Source organism: Phaenicophaeus curvirostris, chromosome 2 (assembly GCF_032191515.1).
Source record: "Phaenicophaeus curvirostris isolate KB17595 chromosome 2, BPBGC_Pcur_1.0, whole genome shotgun sequence".
In the NCBI taxonomy this organism is placed as follows: domain Eukaryota; kingdom Metazoa; phylum Chordata; class Aves; order Cuculiformes; family Cuculidae; genus Phaenicophaeus; species Phaenicophaeus curvirostris.
Genome location: NC_091393.1, coordinates 86,747,991 through 86,764,348, shown reverse-complemented (window position 1 = coordinate 86,764,348; position 16,358 = coordinate 86,747,991). Strand labels below are relative to the sequence as shown.

General features: G+C 36.2%; 1 protein-coding gene across 3 annotated transcripts in view; it reads left to right on the top strand.

Annotated features, from left to right (window-relative positions):
- SPATA17 (spermatogenesis associated 17) overlaps positions 1-16,358 on the top strand; it is an 89,635-nt gene that overhangs the window by 16,824 nt on the left and 56,453 nt on the right. For all 3 annotated transcript variants that reach the window (XM_069851018.1, XM_069851017.1, XM_069851016.1), the window contains one exon: positions 1,092-1,195. In XM_069851018.1, coding sequence (XP_069707119.1) covers positions 1,092-1,195 — 104 coding nt within the window. The remainder of the gene's footprint in view (positions 1-1,091; positions 1,196-16,358) is intronic.

The following is a 16,358-nucleotide window of genomic DNA, read 5'->3' as shown; positions in this document are numbered from 1 at the left end:
AATGAAGGCAAAATGTAAGGAAGGTAGTAAAGAATACTAGGCAGGAAGATAAATTTAAGTTCAAGAATGTAAAGAAAAAGGGACTAGCCTCTGAGAACAGAAGAAAAGATCATTGATCTATTTTTTCAAATGTTGGTCTAGAATATACTGACCTCTTCTGGGAGAGATAATGAGGCATGAGAGCAGCCTGCAGTATAACTGAATAAAGCAAGTTACATCTACCACCTTTAATGTTGTGGCATAGGGATAAATTAACCAAATGGCACTAGTGATATTTTTTTTACCTAATACTTACTTTTCCCACAAAATAGATAGTAGTAAATCTGTCATCATTTTGAAACATCATGATTAGAATTTATAAATATCAGAGATATTTGAAATTGTTTTGTTGAAATAAATTATTGGGGAAAGTCTGGAAGGTTTTTAAAATGTACCAAAATATGAATCCTTTCTGGTGGAGGATGATACCTAGTTTCTTAATACAACTTTAGGACTTGCTACAGATAGAGTTTTCCTTTTCCAGTTTAAGCTTTATCTGTAATACAAGAGGAATAATATGTTGTGAGAATCTTATAATTCACGTGCAACAAATAGTCATGCATCCTCTTACATTAAAGATGAGAGAACAGCATATTGTAAATGATGTTTCCAGAAAGTCTGATTCATTGAGTTACTGAGAAGGCTTCTATCCAGTTTAGATTGTACCCAGAGCACAAAGATGAGAGTGTAGCAGAAGATATTGGTGACTCTGTAGGGAACACATGTTGTGCCTTAGAAAAGGCACCACTTCTCTTGTCTGTGTTTTACCATTCTTACATATTGCAATGCCATTGGCATCAGCAGCCACTTCTTTTCATTACTACAAGGCAGTATAAACAGTAGTTTAAAACTAAACATTTTTTTTAATGGTGGCATTTAATAGTAAATTCCATTTAGCTACAGTTAACTACTACTTCATCCTACCCTCATTTTCTTCACTGAAATGTGTTGGTGCTTCTACTTGATATCACTTTTAAGGAAACCATATTATTTGATGTGCACACAATTTTTTTTTATTTAAAACATAATGAGCAAATATTTATTTCCTCTAGATTCAGAAAAGATGGAGAGGATATTATGTTCGGAAATATATTCATAATTATTATGCACTGAAGAAATACCTGGAAGCTGTTTCTGTAAATAACGAGACTGTCAGGTAAAGACAAAACCTCCATATGATAAAACATTAATTTCCTCTTCTTTTATTTGTAGAATGTTTATGGCACTAATCAAACTGTTTGAGTGTAGGATCCCCTCCATTACCAAATATGTATCTATGTATCAGTCACCATTCTCTTTATCCTAAGCCTGTGCGTTTTCTGCCACATAGAATCATAGAATTCCTTGGTTGGAAAAGACCTTTGAGATCATCAAGTCCAACTGTACCCATCCACTACTAAATCACATCCCTAGGCATTTCACCTACCCATTTTTAAATACACCCAGGGATGGTGACTTAGTCTCCTCCTTTGTCAGCCTTTGCTAGTGCTTGATAACCCTTTCAGTGAAGAAGTTTTTCCTAATGTCCAATCTGAACCTCCCATTGTGCAGCTTAAGGCCATTCCCTCTCATCCTATCACCTATTACTTGCATGAAGAGACCAATACCCACCTCTCTACAGCCGCCTTTCGGGTAGCTGTAGAGAGCAATAAGGTCTCCTCTCAGCCTCCTCTTCTCTAGGCTAACCAACCCCAGCTCCTTCAGCCGCTCCTCATAAGACTTGTTCTCCAGCCCCTTCAAGAGTTTTGTTGCCCTTCTCTGGACACACTCCAGGAGCTTAGTCTTTCTTGTAGTGAGGGGACCAGAACTGAACACAATATTTGAAGTGCAGCCTCACTAGTGCTGAGTACAGGGGCACAATCACTGCCCTGGTCCTGCTGGCCACACTGTTTCTGATACAAGCCACGATGCTATTGGCCTTCTTGGCCACCTGGGCACACTGCTGGCTCATGTTCAGTTGCTGTCAACGAACACCCCCAGGTTCTTCTCCTCCAGACAGCTCTTGAGCCACTCTTCCCCTAGTCTGTAGCACTGCATAGGGTTGTTGAGCCCCAAGTGCAGGTCTCAGCACTTGACCTTGTTAAACCTCATGCCATTGGTCTCAGCCTATCGATCCAGCCTATTCAGATCCCTTTGCAGAGCCTCCCTATTCTTTAGGAGATCGACACGTCCTCCCAGCTTAGTATCAGCCACAAACTTACTAAGGGTACATTCAATCCCCTCATTCAGGTCATTGATAAAGATATTGAACAGAACTGGACCCAGCACTGAGACCTGGGTACACCACTTGTGACCGGTCTCCAACTGGATTTAAGTCCATTCACCACCACTCTTTGGGCCTGACCATCCAACCAGTTTTTCACTCAGCTGAGCATGTACCTGTCCAGGCCAGTGGCAGCCAGTTTCTCAAGCAGAACACTGTGAGAAACAGTGTCAAATGCTTTACTGAAGTCCAAGTACACTACATCCACAGCTTTTCCCTCACCCATGAAGCAGGTCACCTTGTCATAGTAGGAGATCAGATTGGTTTGGTAGGACCTGCCTTTCATAAACTGATGCTGAGTGGGCCTGTTCACCTGGTTGTCTTGTGTGTGCTGTATGATAGCACTCAAGATGACCTGTTCCATCATCTTCCCTGGCACTGAGGTCAGACTGACAGGCCTGTAGTTTCCTGGATGCTCCCTCTGACCCTTTTTATTGATGGGTGTAACCTCTGCCGGCCTCCAGTCAAGTTCAACTTCCCCACTCAGCCAGGACTGCTGGTAGATGGGGTTTGGCAAGCACTTCTGCTGGTTCCTTTAATACCCTCTGATGGATCCCATCTGGCCCCATAGGCTTGTGAACGTCTAATTGGCTGAGCAGGTGGATCATGGGAGCTTTTTTCTGCTCTCCCTCCCTCTCTCCTTGCCACATTCTGTTGTTACTTACACTGTTAGGAGTCGAGAATAATTTCTTTTAATTAATTAGATGTAGTCTGAGTTTGTACCAGTTTAAGAAAACTGAATGTGTCTTTCACCCGTGCTCAGAACACATAGATTATTATTCCTTAAATATGATTTGCTGAACAAGATTTTTACCCCCCAGTATACACAAGCTTAAAACATTTGAATGGTTGGACTCGATGATCCGGTGGGTCTCTTCCAACCTGGTTATTATATGATTCTATGATTCTAAGTTACATACATGAGCCATACTATGGATATTAATTGTGAAAGACGCTGGTGTGGACATAGTGAAGCAGACTCCTCATTGTTACAGAAGAGATTAATTAATTTATTGGATTTCTGGCTAAAACAGTTGTTGCTATGTGTTTCTACTCTATTTCTCCTATCCATCCCTTGTCTTTCCCTTTACTTAAGTTGAAAGCTCTCTAAAATAGAGGGAATTATTTCCCTCTAACACATTTGATGTCCTGATCCATGACTTTCTTCCAGTAGCAGTTGAAAGAAACCGACAAAATACTGGGTGACCATGATCATTACTTTCTTATTGTAAGTGAAAGATGCTGGACAAAATCCATCCAGTTTTTGCTGTTCAAAAGCATGAGATAAATCTGTGCTTTCTGAAGTATAGAAATATAAGGAAGTCTAGTGAAAAACTATCTCTGGAAGTCTCATCTAGATCACATGGGAAAGAAAGTTTAGCTAGAAGACAGTTTAACAGCATACACCAGTTATATATGACAAAAAATTATCTGACTTTTTGGATGTTGCTTATTAATTTCTATTATTTTTCCACAGTTATAGCTGATGCTACATCCTCTTTGCCATAGCATTATAACTCTTGCATTGTGTTTTTACATATAATGAACAACACTGATAACTGCGTACCTCTAAGCTTTCATTGCTATTCATTTAAACATATTTTATGCAGGAAGTTAGATCATAACTCAGCAAAATCAGACTTAAAAAATCAGTCATCTCTTAAACAGTACCTTCGTGTGCTGAAATCCTTGAAATACGTTCTAATCTTGAAAAGTCAGTGTACTAGGAAGACTAGACCAAATCTTGGAGAGTAAATAAAGGCATAATTTTTTGTTTAAAATTAATGTAACTGGATGAACTACAGAGACAAGACGTGCTTCTCTATTTATAATAGTTCTATCACCCCTCTCTGTTCCCTCCCTAAACCTGGAACAAGGCTCATAACATGTCAGTTAGATTGACCTTTTATGTGTGTGTGAACAAAACAAGATAGCAAGTGATTTTCCTGCTGTGCTGAACACAGATTGATGGGAGCTTTGGATTTTATTCCCCGTGCCCACAGTACGTTTCTGCTTAGCACATCCAACTTTGGAGGACTATAGAAATATTTGTCTTTCAGTACTTTGACATGTTCATCAAATTCCTTAGTATTTGTTACAGGTCATTAAAAACCATAAAGCTTATGCAGGTATTTTAATCAAGAGATACTTCTGTGCTGTTTTTCTTTAACAAGTAAGGTGAACAGTATTACTTCAGGTACTTGAATATTGGACAAAGTTAGTATATTTGAGCGCCTACCTGGCAACTGCTTAATTTATATTCTGTTAATTTGAGTTCTGTCTTCGAGGGTTCACAGAAATGTATGCCTTTCAGGTTAAAAAAAAATCCATTTCTAAGATATAAAAAACAGTTACAAATTAATTTTTGAGCTAATTCGGTGAAATGGATTATATCATTTCAGTTTTAAAAAACCATCAGTTCTCAAGTGCAATTAAGATTCACTATAGTAATCTCTTTAGAGGAGTAAATTTAAAAACTAATATGTATAGTATCTTCAACTTTCTTCTTATGAAATCTAACAGATCTTTAGTGAAGATCGGGTGCAGGCCCTCATCCAAACACATTTTTCCTGTCACTGGGCTGAGTTGCTGCCAACTACTTTAGCCCCATGTGTTTCTTACAAGTAATACTGTACAAGGTGGAGGAGGTATTCTCTGCATATTTTCATCAACCATCTCATCAGATGTGGAAGAGTATAACCTTATTGTTTATATAAATTTATATTGTGTATATAAAATCGCAATTGTTCATTGTAAAAAAACACCAGGAACTGTCTGAAATTGAAGGAGTCCATTTATGAAATGGCTGTATTTTATTCCAGCATCAGTATTATGGAAATCTACGTGTTGGCAGAGTGACTAATGCACTTGTGCACATAGATTAGGCTGGCTTTGAATGTTTCACATCTCTAGAATGCCACAAAGCAACACAACAGGATCCATGTTTTTTTGTCTTATAGATGTATTCATCAGAATATATGCATTAGTGCAGTGTCACTGGCAGTAAATAACCAAGTGTCTCCACAAATAGCAATAAAAACACAGTAAAACAGACTGGTTTTAGGAAATCCAGTGGTATGACCCCCACTCCCACAAAAAAACCAACCCAAACAAACCAAAACCCCACCAATGAAACACGTACTAGAAGTTTATAATTTCAAAAGTTTGTTTAAACAGTGTTTGTTTTGGAATTATGATGTAATTCTAGAATGAACAACAATATATGACTCTCAGTCTTATCTTCTAGAATAATGCTAACAATTTTTATTAAAAACTATGTGAAATCACATTGCAAGTCCCTCTGAGATACATTTTTACCTATTGTTCTCCACAATAGGGGTTTGTGCTTAATTTTCTCTTCTTACATTAAGAAGCCTGTATCAAATTACCACTTGTTTCTAAGAGAAACTTCAGAGGAACATTCTCTTATAAGAGTGTCTTATAAGCGTTATCAGACAAAATTCCTTTTCTCTCCTACTTTACCTTTTTATTTTTTTTTTTAAATACAAGACATTTCGCCTACTAAAGGGTCTTCTCAACCGGTAGTTGCATCTTTACCATGTGGTTTTAATACAAGCCGTCCTTATTTAATAGCTACCCTCACTTAATAGCCAGACCTTTATCATGTGTCTTTACTGTGAAAAGCCCAGGAGAAAGTAAACTTAATAAAAGCTGCCCCAGTTTAAAGCCATAGAGGGATGTAATTAAGTTTAACAGAAATTGATTTAACAGAAATTGACCTAAAATATAATTAAATAATAATAGTCATATTATGTGTGAGTTTGCACTCACTTAACAGGCTGCTTATCCTAACTTAAGGCACTGTTTTCATATGAACTGTAGGTAGCTGTCATCTTTAGCTCCCAGACTGGCTGAGGAGTGGGTGGGTTTCCTCCAGCATTCCCATTACTTCCACTGATACAGAACCAGTTGGTATGATGGCTGCTGATGTCCCCAGTAGAGTCCCTAGTATTTACGTTGAGAAGTGATTTGAAGAATTCCTTGAGAGATAGCAAAAGAACAAATTTGAACCCTGAACTCTGTCTCCATAAAGACGTACTCAGATTTTTCTTGATATTTGTATAGTTTAGCTTCAGTGTAATGGTGAAATGCGCTCATTAGTCCTGAATTCTGTTTTTCCTACAAGACATTGGAAGTTATGAACCAGCCAAGTAAAGAACGTGTTCTTAAATATTTATTTTACAAAATTTTGCTGTTTTAGATTTTAGTAATAAATCTTCATCTATAGCATCCATTTGTATTTAAATAAATACCAACACATTTTGTATTCAAACTGAATATGAATTAGTTAGTTAGGTGCATCTATGAATGCATGCATTAAAATAAATTCCATTAGTTCTCAGTGAAGTTAGTATATTTGTTTTTAGAGAAAAAACCTGTTTTGAAACATTTTTAAAGCTGCATTGAAACATTTTTAAAGCTGCATTTAACATCTCTAAAAGCTGGCAAGATGGTTACAAGGGGAAATATGCCAAAAGCAATTAGCAAAGGCTTTAACTCCATATGATGCATTAGAATTTTGGTTTATGTGAAACAGTTCCCAATACATGATAAGCAAATGGACATCACTTCACATAAATTAGCGTGCTGGTGCCATTATATCAGAAGAATTTATGGATGATGTCAGATGCCCAACTGTGTGATTAACTTGCAGTTCTTTGACTAAGGTTATCTACACACTGGTGTTTAAACTGCAGTAAAGCAACTTTGCTGTAAGTCAGGTGTGCAACTGGAGATAAGATTTTGGGACAAGGTACTCTGTTTCTGATGAATGACACTATTTAAATTTATCCCTAGGCAGAGAACTCAGTAAGACAGAAGTATCAGAAAACTAACACAGTGAAGGCAAAGTAAAGGCATTTGAGTACTTGTGTAATCAAGGCAGGTAGTTCAGCTTTTTTTCTTTTGAGTAAATAGTAACTTAAAGGTAGCAAACTAAGACGTGTGTCTAGCTTTAGCAAGCATCATAGTGTATGTAACCACTATTAGGATTATTAATAGTGAATTTCACACATTTGGAGAACTGACACCAAATTCTCCTTTCCGTTGTTGTTGGATTTAGTAGTGAAAAAGCCTTGAGAGTGACCCTGAAGAGTGTAACTTTCATCCAAGCTGGACTAGCCAATGTATCAGTGGATTTAGTATCACAGTCATCATTAAAGATTTTTGATCTTCAAGACATGTCAAGGCCAAGTGCAAGGCCCCATACCTGGGTTGAGGCAACCCCAAGTATCAATACAGGCTGAGAGATGAAGGGATTGAGAGCAGCCCTGTAGAGAAAGACTTGGGGGTACTTGTGGATGAAAAGCTGTCCATGAGCCAGAAATGCACGCTTGCAGCCCAGAACACCAACCATATCATGGGCTACATCAAAAGAAGCATTGCCAGCAAGTCAAGGGAGGCAATTCTGCCCTTCTGCTCCACGCTGGTGAGACCCCACCTGGAGTACTATGTCCAGCTCTGGAGCTCTCAGCATGAGAAGGACATGGACCTATTGGAACAGGTCCAGTGGAGGGCCACAAAAATGATCAGAGTGCTGGAGGACCTCTACTCTCAGGACAGGCTGAGAGGGGTTGTTCAGCCTGGAGAAGAGAAGCCTCTGGGGAGACGATATTGCAGCCTTCTGGTACTTCAAGGAGCCTATAATAAAGATAAGGACAGACTTTTTAGCAGGGTCTGTAGGTAGATTTAGGCCAGATATAAGGAAGAAATTTTTTACAATAAGAGTGGTGAAACTCTGGCACAGATTACCCAGAGAGATGGTTGAAGCTCTGTCCCTGGAAGCCTTCAAGGTCAGGTTGGATGAAGCTTTGAGAAACCTGCTCTGGCTGAAGACGTCCTTGCTCACTGATGGGGGTTAGACTAGATGACCTTTAAAGGTTCCTTCCAACCCAAACCATTCTGTGATTCTGTGATTCTATGAAATAGTTAATGAAAAGGGATAAAAATCTCTTCCTTGGCAATATGTATACTCACAAATCCTTTGTGTAGTCTAATTTTTTTTGTAATCTTAATGAACAGTGAAATCCAGTATTGTTACATGTTGCTAGTGGTAATCCAATGTTTAGCTTTTCTGCAAATACGCCTGAGCATGTAGTAAAGAAAAAAGTTTGAGTATCTAGCTTATTCTTGATTACTAGAGCATTACTGAGGTCTATTTACTTTTAACATGACAAGGACTTTGCTTCTTAAAACTTTTGAGGTATTGCTGTTTTCTATGAAGTAGGTTTGAGAAAAATCAAGTGTTGTCGTAGTAATGTGAGGAGAATCTGCTCAGCCTCTATCTGTCTGTTCCTTTCTGATAAAGGTAAGTCCTGGCCATTTTCACAAGTGTCAAAGAGTTTTAAAGAATGCATATATTGTCTTATAATTCAATTAAAATGTTCCTCCTCATTGACTGCAGAAGCAATTGATTCTGTAGTCTATTTTCAATTAGTGCCAAAGCCTTTCAGACAGCTCCTTAGAATTCTTGCAATAATAGAAAATTCATTTTGGTAACCTTGTCTTTCACTTCGTGTTTAATTAACTAATTTATCTTCAATCCATCTTCTTTTTGTTGTCTTTAAAGATAACTAGAGGAAATACACTACACTTTTCTAACTTCTTTACCTCTGATTAGAATTTTCTGAATGTAACTTATCCTGTTAGCTTTCTTTGGGAGCCATAAAAATAGACACAATTGCCTATGCTTTCTTTTATTTCAATACTAATTTTGATTGGTAGGGCACATAATTTGTGACATCTGTGCCTTTTCCAGAGGATTTCAGGTGCAATTGCTAGATCTTGTAGGAAACTTAGAACTGTAGTCCACTGAGGTCCCCAGATTACTTCCCTAGCTACAAACCTGATGTTAGGATGAGCAAGACCTAAAAACTGAGTTATTTGATTCTTCTCAGTGATTTGACCTAGAGTCCATTGAACAATATTAAGGTGTTCATATTTTACAGATACTTTCATCTGACTAAAGTATTCTCTACAGTCATGCATTTTATGATGGTCCTTCCTTCTTAAATGTGTTGTCCACAAATCTAGCTTTCTTTACAGATTCTGAGCATAAAAGACCCTCTTTGACAAGTCAGTCCATTTTTAGGTCTTCTCTGCCTACCTTCATACATTTTTAACACAGTTTCGTTTACATATATGTTTTTATACAGCATATATTCTTATATAAATATATGCTTTTAATAATGCATTTTGCAAACCAAGACATTTTAGATGGACTTTTTGTCTTTTTAGTTTGATCATGAAATTTAAATGAACCAGCTAAAGCTATAGAGCAGGCAATATCCTGTTTTCACTCCACAGGAAAGCTCTTTCTGAATTCAGTGAAGTTAAAGTAGGAACCATGATGAATACATGTAAGCTGAATTTCCAATGCATATTCAACTGGACATATCTCATGTACCTTATTCTATTCATACCTCTCTTGAGAAAGTGGTGAAAGCAGCCTTACCATGTTTTTAGCTGGCTCTGTATAATACAGATCAAGTTTTTCAGATAATCATGAATAGCAGAAGCAACATAAGTAACAGGTTGAATTGTAGACTTTAAAAATATGTATTTTCTCATGTATTTTTGCACAGCAAGCACATCATTAAGAGTAGCAGATTAAACATTAAGCTTTACTTGAGTGGTATCCAAAGGAAAATTTTTATCTGAGTGTGCAGAAAGATGTTTGAGTTCCTTGCATTCACTCATTGGACCAAGTAGTCTGTGATGTAGCTCCTTACTTTTGGTGAATGTAGAATAAACCAGGTGTGACAACATAGTATTGTAGAATAACAGTAGTTTTATACCTGTGAGCTTTCAAGGTGCTGTGGTGTCTGGATAGATTTTTTATTTTGAACTGGGCCCATTGGAATTACTGACAGCTTACAAAATATTTTCTGTCAACAAAGACTGGCTAATCTTAGCATTTTGTATTGCCATATAGACAGATGTCACAGTCATATTTTGTCTGAAGTAGAATCTTCACCGTAAAATAAGTAGAAAAGGGAAAGAGGTACAGTTTCATTAAGCACTAACATATCATTGACTGTCAGATAGGTCTTGTTATGCTGTCCATCCTCATTTAACTATCCCACAAGATCTCTTAATGAAGTTAAGCCCCAAGTTCACTCCAGTAATTCTGTGGCAAGAGTTTGTGCAATGTAACAATTCATCACTTGTCAGGAAGGCACTTTTAGTTTATACATTTAATAAGGGCATCCTCTAGCTTGGTTAATTAGAAGTGAACAGTTTGCATATTTACTAAATGCAGAGTGTCATTGCCACCACGGCCTATTGCCTACATGAATTATTTCTCTATCTGCAATAAACAGCTGGGTAATTATTACTGCCATAATCAGATAAATTCCCTCTGTAAGGCTTTTCTTACATGGCAATTCTTTGAACTCATCCAAAGCTGAACAAAATTTATGATCTCCAGCAGCTAGGCCACTTTTTCATAGTGTAGTGTCCCTGTTCGCTATTTCAAGGACATGTAGAGTATCATAAATATTGTGTAAATTAGGAGAATAAATATGATTACCTAAAGATTACATATTAATAAACTTGATTTTCAAAATATAATTTTCAGGTTGTAACTGATTAAATTATAGCAGTTCTGGTTTTATCTAATTGTAGAGACATGACAGGCCATCTATATACAGCCTGTACTAGGTTATCAGGGAAGCTCCACCACTTGAAGCTGAAGACTCATGAAAAAGTATATAAATATTTTTCATGTGCCTTTTGGAGTAGTAGTTATTTCAGCTGTTTAGGTCATTAGAATTATGACAAATTTTATGTGCCATTTACTCAACTCAACGCAGTTCTTTTATCATTAAAACAAGGTGATGGATCTTTTTGGCGTGCAATTTTCAGTTTATAATGAACCATAACATTTAAATGCATGAATTTTGTGTATTACATTACAAAATCAGATATTTCTTTTATTTGTAAAAGCAATTTGTATACAAATGGTTATGCAACTAAGTTTGCTCTTTGCTGTCTAAATAGTCCAGCTTATATTGAATGTAGCTACAGATACAACAGTGAGTATTAAATTTATGCATACGGGTTTTCCAGAGTGAGCTGAATGTATTTTATTTTTGAGTTCTCCAAAGAAACAAAAGAAAAACAGATATGTAAGTGTTAATTTTATTTTTAATTAACACACAGCAGGCCATTTGATTTAACACCACAACCTTTTCTTCATCATAATGTAAGATACTCTGTGTGAGTACCACTAGAAAATTGCCATTAGCTGCTTCATAACTCCTTATTAAATAAGTAGTTAACAAAATGCTCAGAAACAGCAGGAATATTTAGGAAGACCAAACTAAGTAAGGTGTTTTTCGTCAATGCCTTATTCAGTGGAAGGCTTTTGTGGCTGGACTGCCTTGCTTATTTCCCATTTATGTTGAAGAAAGAAAGACTACAGCAGTGAAGACCTTTAAAAACAGTCACATCAAGATTGTGTTATAGTATTAGAAGCATGGTATCTATGCATTGTATTTTTGCAAGTTCATAATCTGATTTTTGACTAAGGATGTGGAGGCTCAGTGATCTTTCTTTGACATTTCAGATTTTTTAGTCGTGGAAAATTATTGGCTTATCCTACCATATCCCATGAAGTATCATAGAATTGCATAAGATGCAGAGCAGTATGCAGTCTCTCATAATATTGGTTGTTTGTCTGTTTTTAATAGAAAAATGTCCAAAATGAAAAAAAAAAAAAGAAAAGAATTAATAGTTTCAGTTAATTGTTTTTGGATTGCATAAATCATTATAAATAAACTCTTAGCTAAGAAGAGTTTGTTCTCTTAAGAACTCATGGAAAACGTAATTGTCTTCTGTTGTTACAATCTGGAACAATAATGAACAATAACAAAAAAAAATTTGGTTTCTTTTTGTTGTAGTGCTGCTCAAAATAATGTTATTCTGAATCAGATGGTTTAGTCTGACTTCAGCTCTATCATCAGTACCATATCTATCAATAACAATTTATGACAATATCTCTAAAAGCCAGTTACGCTTTGGATGAAGAATCTAGTCTTGATTTAAAAACATCAAAAGATAGAAAATATCCTTTTTATTCTGCTCCAGGATTTAATTACCTTTGGTGTCCAAAGTATGTTCCATATTTCCTCATTGAAATGGTTTGATTTTATCTTTGAACTATCGCTTATTGTTTTATCCTTCTGTACTAGACTGAAAGATTAATATCCAGAATCTATACATTAATCTAGCCAACTTCTAGTACTCCTTGTGCTAAACATAAACAGTGGAGTTTATTTTAAGATGTTGTCTCTCTGTTTAAAATAATTTGTGTGACCATTTTGGAGAGATTTTCAAACATCCTTTAAAATACTATCAGCATCAGAACTCAGCACAGTTACGGTACAGAAAAAATTAAAAGAAGTAATGCTTTTTTTTTCTTCTGATGTAATGTGGGCTTATACATTGATTTATATACCTTGTCATCACAGTATCATAAAAGAGCTTCTTCATCTTTATGTATCATGCTCAGAATACCCCATTTAAAAGCCATAGTTCCTCCGACGGTGAGCATTATTTTTTTAAGCTCTGCAAAATTTTTACTTATTACTAACCCCCTTTCAAATTCTTCAGCACCTTCACCTTGTGGGGATAATTACATGAATCCATTAAGTTGTTTATCCTTGACAGTGAAGCTAAATCCCAGTGTTTTACCTTGAACTTCATCTTTCCTACTGCCTTCAAACCAAATCAACATGACAAAGTGTTTCAAGAAAGCAGCATTTTCTGCCTCTTTTCTCCAAGCAGTCTATTCTTTTCTTATCCAATTAACTAGCCGACTGCAGAATGTTTACAGCCTCATCTGACAAACTAATTTGGTCTTTCAGCTGCATGACACCCAAAAAGATGCGAAACTAATTAGCCCACTTGTACTTGGTGCTGGGAGGCCTCACCACTGTCTAGTCTTGTGCTTAGCTACTCATGATCGGGTCTAGTACTTAGATCAGAAGATCATGTGCTTAGGTATAGAAAATAGAATTACATGTTGGGTGTTCTCTTTAGGCATAAATAATTAGATATCTAAATAAGTAAATGTAAACTTGTTTATATGGTAAAACAAATTTCAAAGAACAGACTTTAATTCTCAGTGTTATTTCTTGCACACCATTCTAAAAAATGCCAGGTATTTTGAGGTGTTTATTTCTTCAAAGTTTTCAAGACAATAAGAGGTACAGTTTTGTAGCACTTCTGAAAATTTGGATCTAGTTACTGCTTTCATTTTGTTAACTATCTTCTGCTGTGAAATCACATACTTACAAATAGCAATGCAGTATTTAAAATAATTACATTTGCTATGTAAAAAAATGTACTGAGTTGCTGTGTCTTTCATGATGTCTTATGCTTCATTAAAAATGCCATTGTAGATGATCAAGTGGTAAAACTGTTCTATGACTGTGGAATTTGAGAAAACTGTCAGGTGCCATGAAAATCAATATGAAGGCATTATTTGGCATTACTGCTCTGGTATATTTAATGGGTCAATACATAAAAGCTCTCCCTACCTTGCCACTGTAGAACCTGTCTAATGTGAACAAAGTGTACCATTTTAATTTCAAACATGTGCAGACTTTTATATGAAAGTAAATAAAAAATGTGAGTCAGTCAGTAGACCTCAGTCAAATTGTTTCACAATACCCTGAGAAGGAAAATCAACTTACCCGATGACCTCTAGAAGTTAGAATGTCATGTTTGCTTTTTAAATCACATAATATTGAATATTGTACGTGTTGCCAAGTACCATATAAGTAAAAGAAATACAGATATGTCTACATTGCCCTGCACTGCAGCAGTGAGATAACAACTTAAATGAGTTCATTCTAGTACTGGGAAGAGCCTAACTGTTGCAAAACACAGCAGTGTGCTTTCCTCTAGTTATTACTGTGCAGATGGTAGCATATATAGTCTTCTGGGATTTGCACTGTCAAAAGATACTAGATACTGTCACATGATATTCACTACAAAACTTTCAGTGGTATTTGGCCATAGTGAGACGTCCTCTTTTATATGTTGCTGGAAAAATTAAGAGCATGACTGCTCTATTAGCAGCCTAACACTGATGCTGTGCTAGAAATGACCACTGCTGCTAAACTGCTACCAGGATGCTTTGTGTTAGGGCTGTTATCCACTCAGAGCCAGATGAGCTTTTTTACCCTGAGATACTCATTTCAGTATTTCATCTAATCAGTCAGGATTATTTTCCTTGAAGGGTTCCATAGCAAACAGATACGGAGTAAAAAAAAATTTCCTGTTGTGGTTAGCTATATTAGTATAAATCTGAATGTAAATAAAACTGAACCAGTAGACTTGGATCCAGTTCCTCAGTCAAGAGGAGCTTCAACTGTTGTAGTTATTCTTATGCCCTATCCATAATGGGTGTGTTTTACAGTTCAATTAAATTGAAATACTTAAGCTAGCAAAATATCATAATTTAAATTTGATCTTTTACAAAACTTATTTTTAACATCACTGCAGTTTGAAAAAGATTTGGACCAATAAGTTTGCCTGTTTCCAGAAAATGGAATAATTTGACAAGATTGTATGTTATCAAAAAAGTAGGTTTTAAATAAATATGAGAAAAAATTATTGTCATTGAAACTTTAATTGGAAGATTCTGTATAATGGATTAGGGAGAGTACTCCCTTTTTAGTTATAAACTGGATCTGCAATCAGTATTTTGAAAAGCTGTTGTACTCGTTTTGACTAACTGCAGCAGTGGAAATCGGATGGATAAGAAGGATACATCAGTCTGTTCTTTCCTATCGTCTGGTACATGCGGTGTCCTGATCTCCTGATCTGCACAGGGTATTCATTCACTGTATGCCCTTCACCACTATGTTCGTCCCATTTCCTACATAGTGAATTGATCACATTGTGGACCTTGACAGTTGAACTGGTATGTCACTGAATTTTGCTGGCAGTGTACCCTATGTGATTAAGGAAAGGTATGCAGAATATGTTCTACAATACACAAATTACAATGGGATATTAAGGTGTTACAAATTTCTTTCTGTAAAGTTATTGGTAACAGAAACTGAAGGGTGTATTTGCACGCCTATTCTTATCTTTATTTCTTTTAATTTTTTTCATCGTAAGGAGTCAAGTTAATTTCCTGTTCACTGCACTGCAATGGCAGAGCAGTATCATTCTTTCCGATTTTGAAGACAGTGTCATGATTTAGTTGTGGAATAGGTTGATGTAAACACATTTAAATTTAGAAGAATTTTGGACACCCATTTGTATTAGGTCTCCTTGGCACTAAGATGCCTCACACCACTAATAACTGGCTGTTTCTTTGAGCATCTGTTTCACTGCAATCTGAGATCAAATATTTTGGTCAAAGAATTCTTTCAGGATACACGCAGGAGCATCATGGTAGAGAGGAGTAAGGGGATTACAGAGCTGCTCAATTCTGGTCAGTAAAAAAATCAGGAAAATGTTGAAGATGATCAAGCTGTTGGGTGCTACAGAGCTAACATAAATATGTAGTATGTGTCTTCTGTTTAAACTGCCTTGAAAGTACAGTGCTCTCTAAACTATTTTTGCATCCTGGGCTCATCTGTAAACATATTTCATTTTTTCCCAAATACAATAGATGAAGTCAAATGATATTATCATGGCAGGTCATATTACATTCTCACCTACACCAATGTAATGTGAAATCAAGTGGCATGCAGTAGTGTACCAAAAGTATTGTCCCACTAATTTCATTGTCACTTCCATATTCTGTATTTTAGCAGGGAGGATGATATATAGTCAGAAAGGTAAAATCGATTTAGGTTATCTCCTTAAGGTTTCCCACTGCCTATGTTGCCGGAATTTTATGATTTGGGGACTGAACTGTTTAAAATCACAATATATTTCTGCTTTTTTGGGGTACTCTAGGCAACTATACTAATTATTGATTTTCTTAGATGCCCGTTACTTCAGTTATCATTATAATTTAATGGTTATCTACTAACCAAATAGTACAAATGCTGTTGTTACTAAAAAGGAA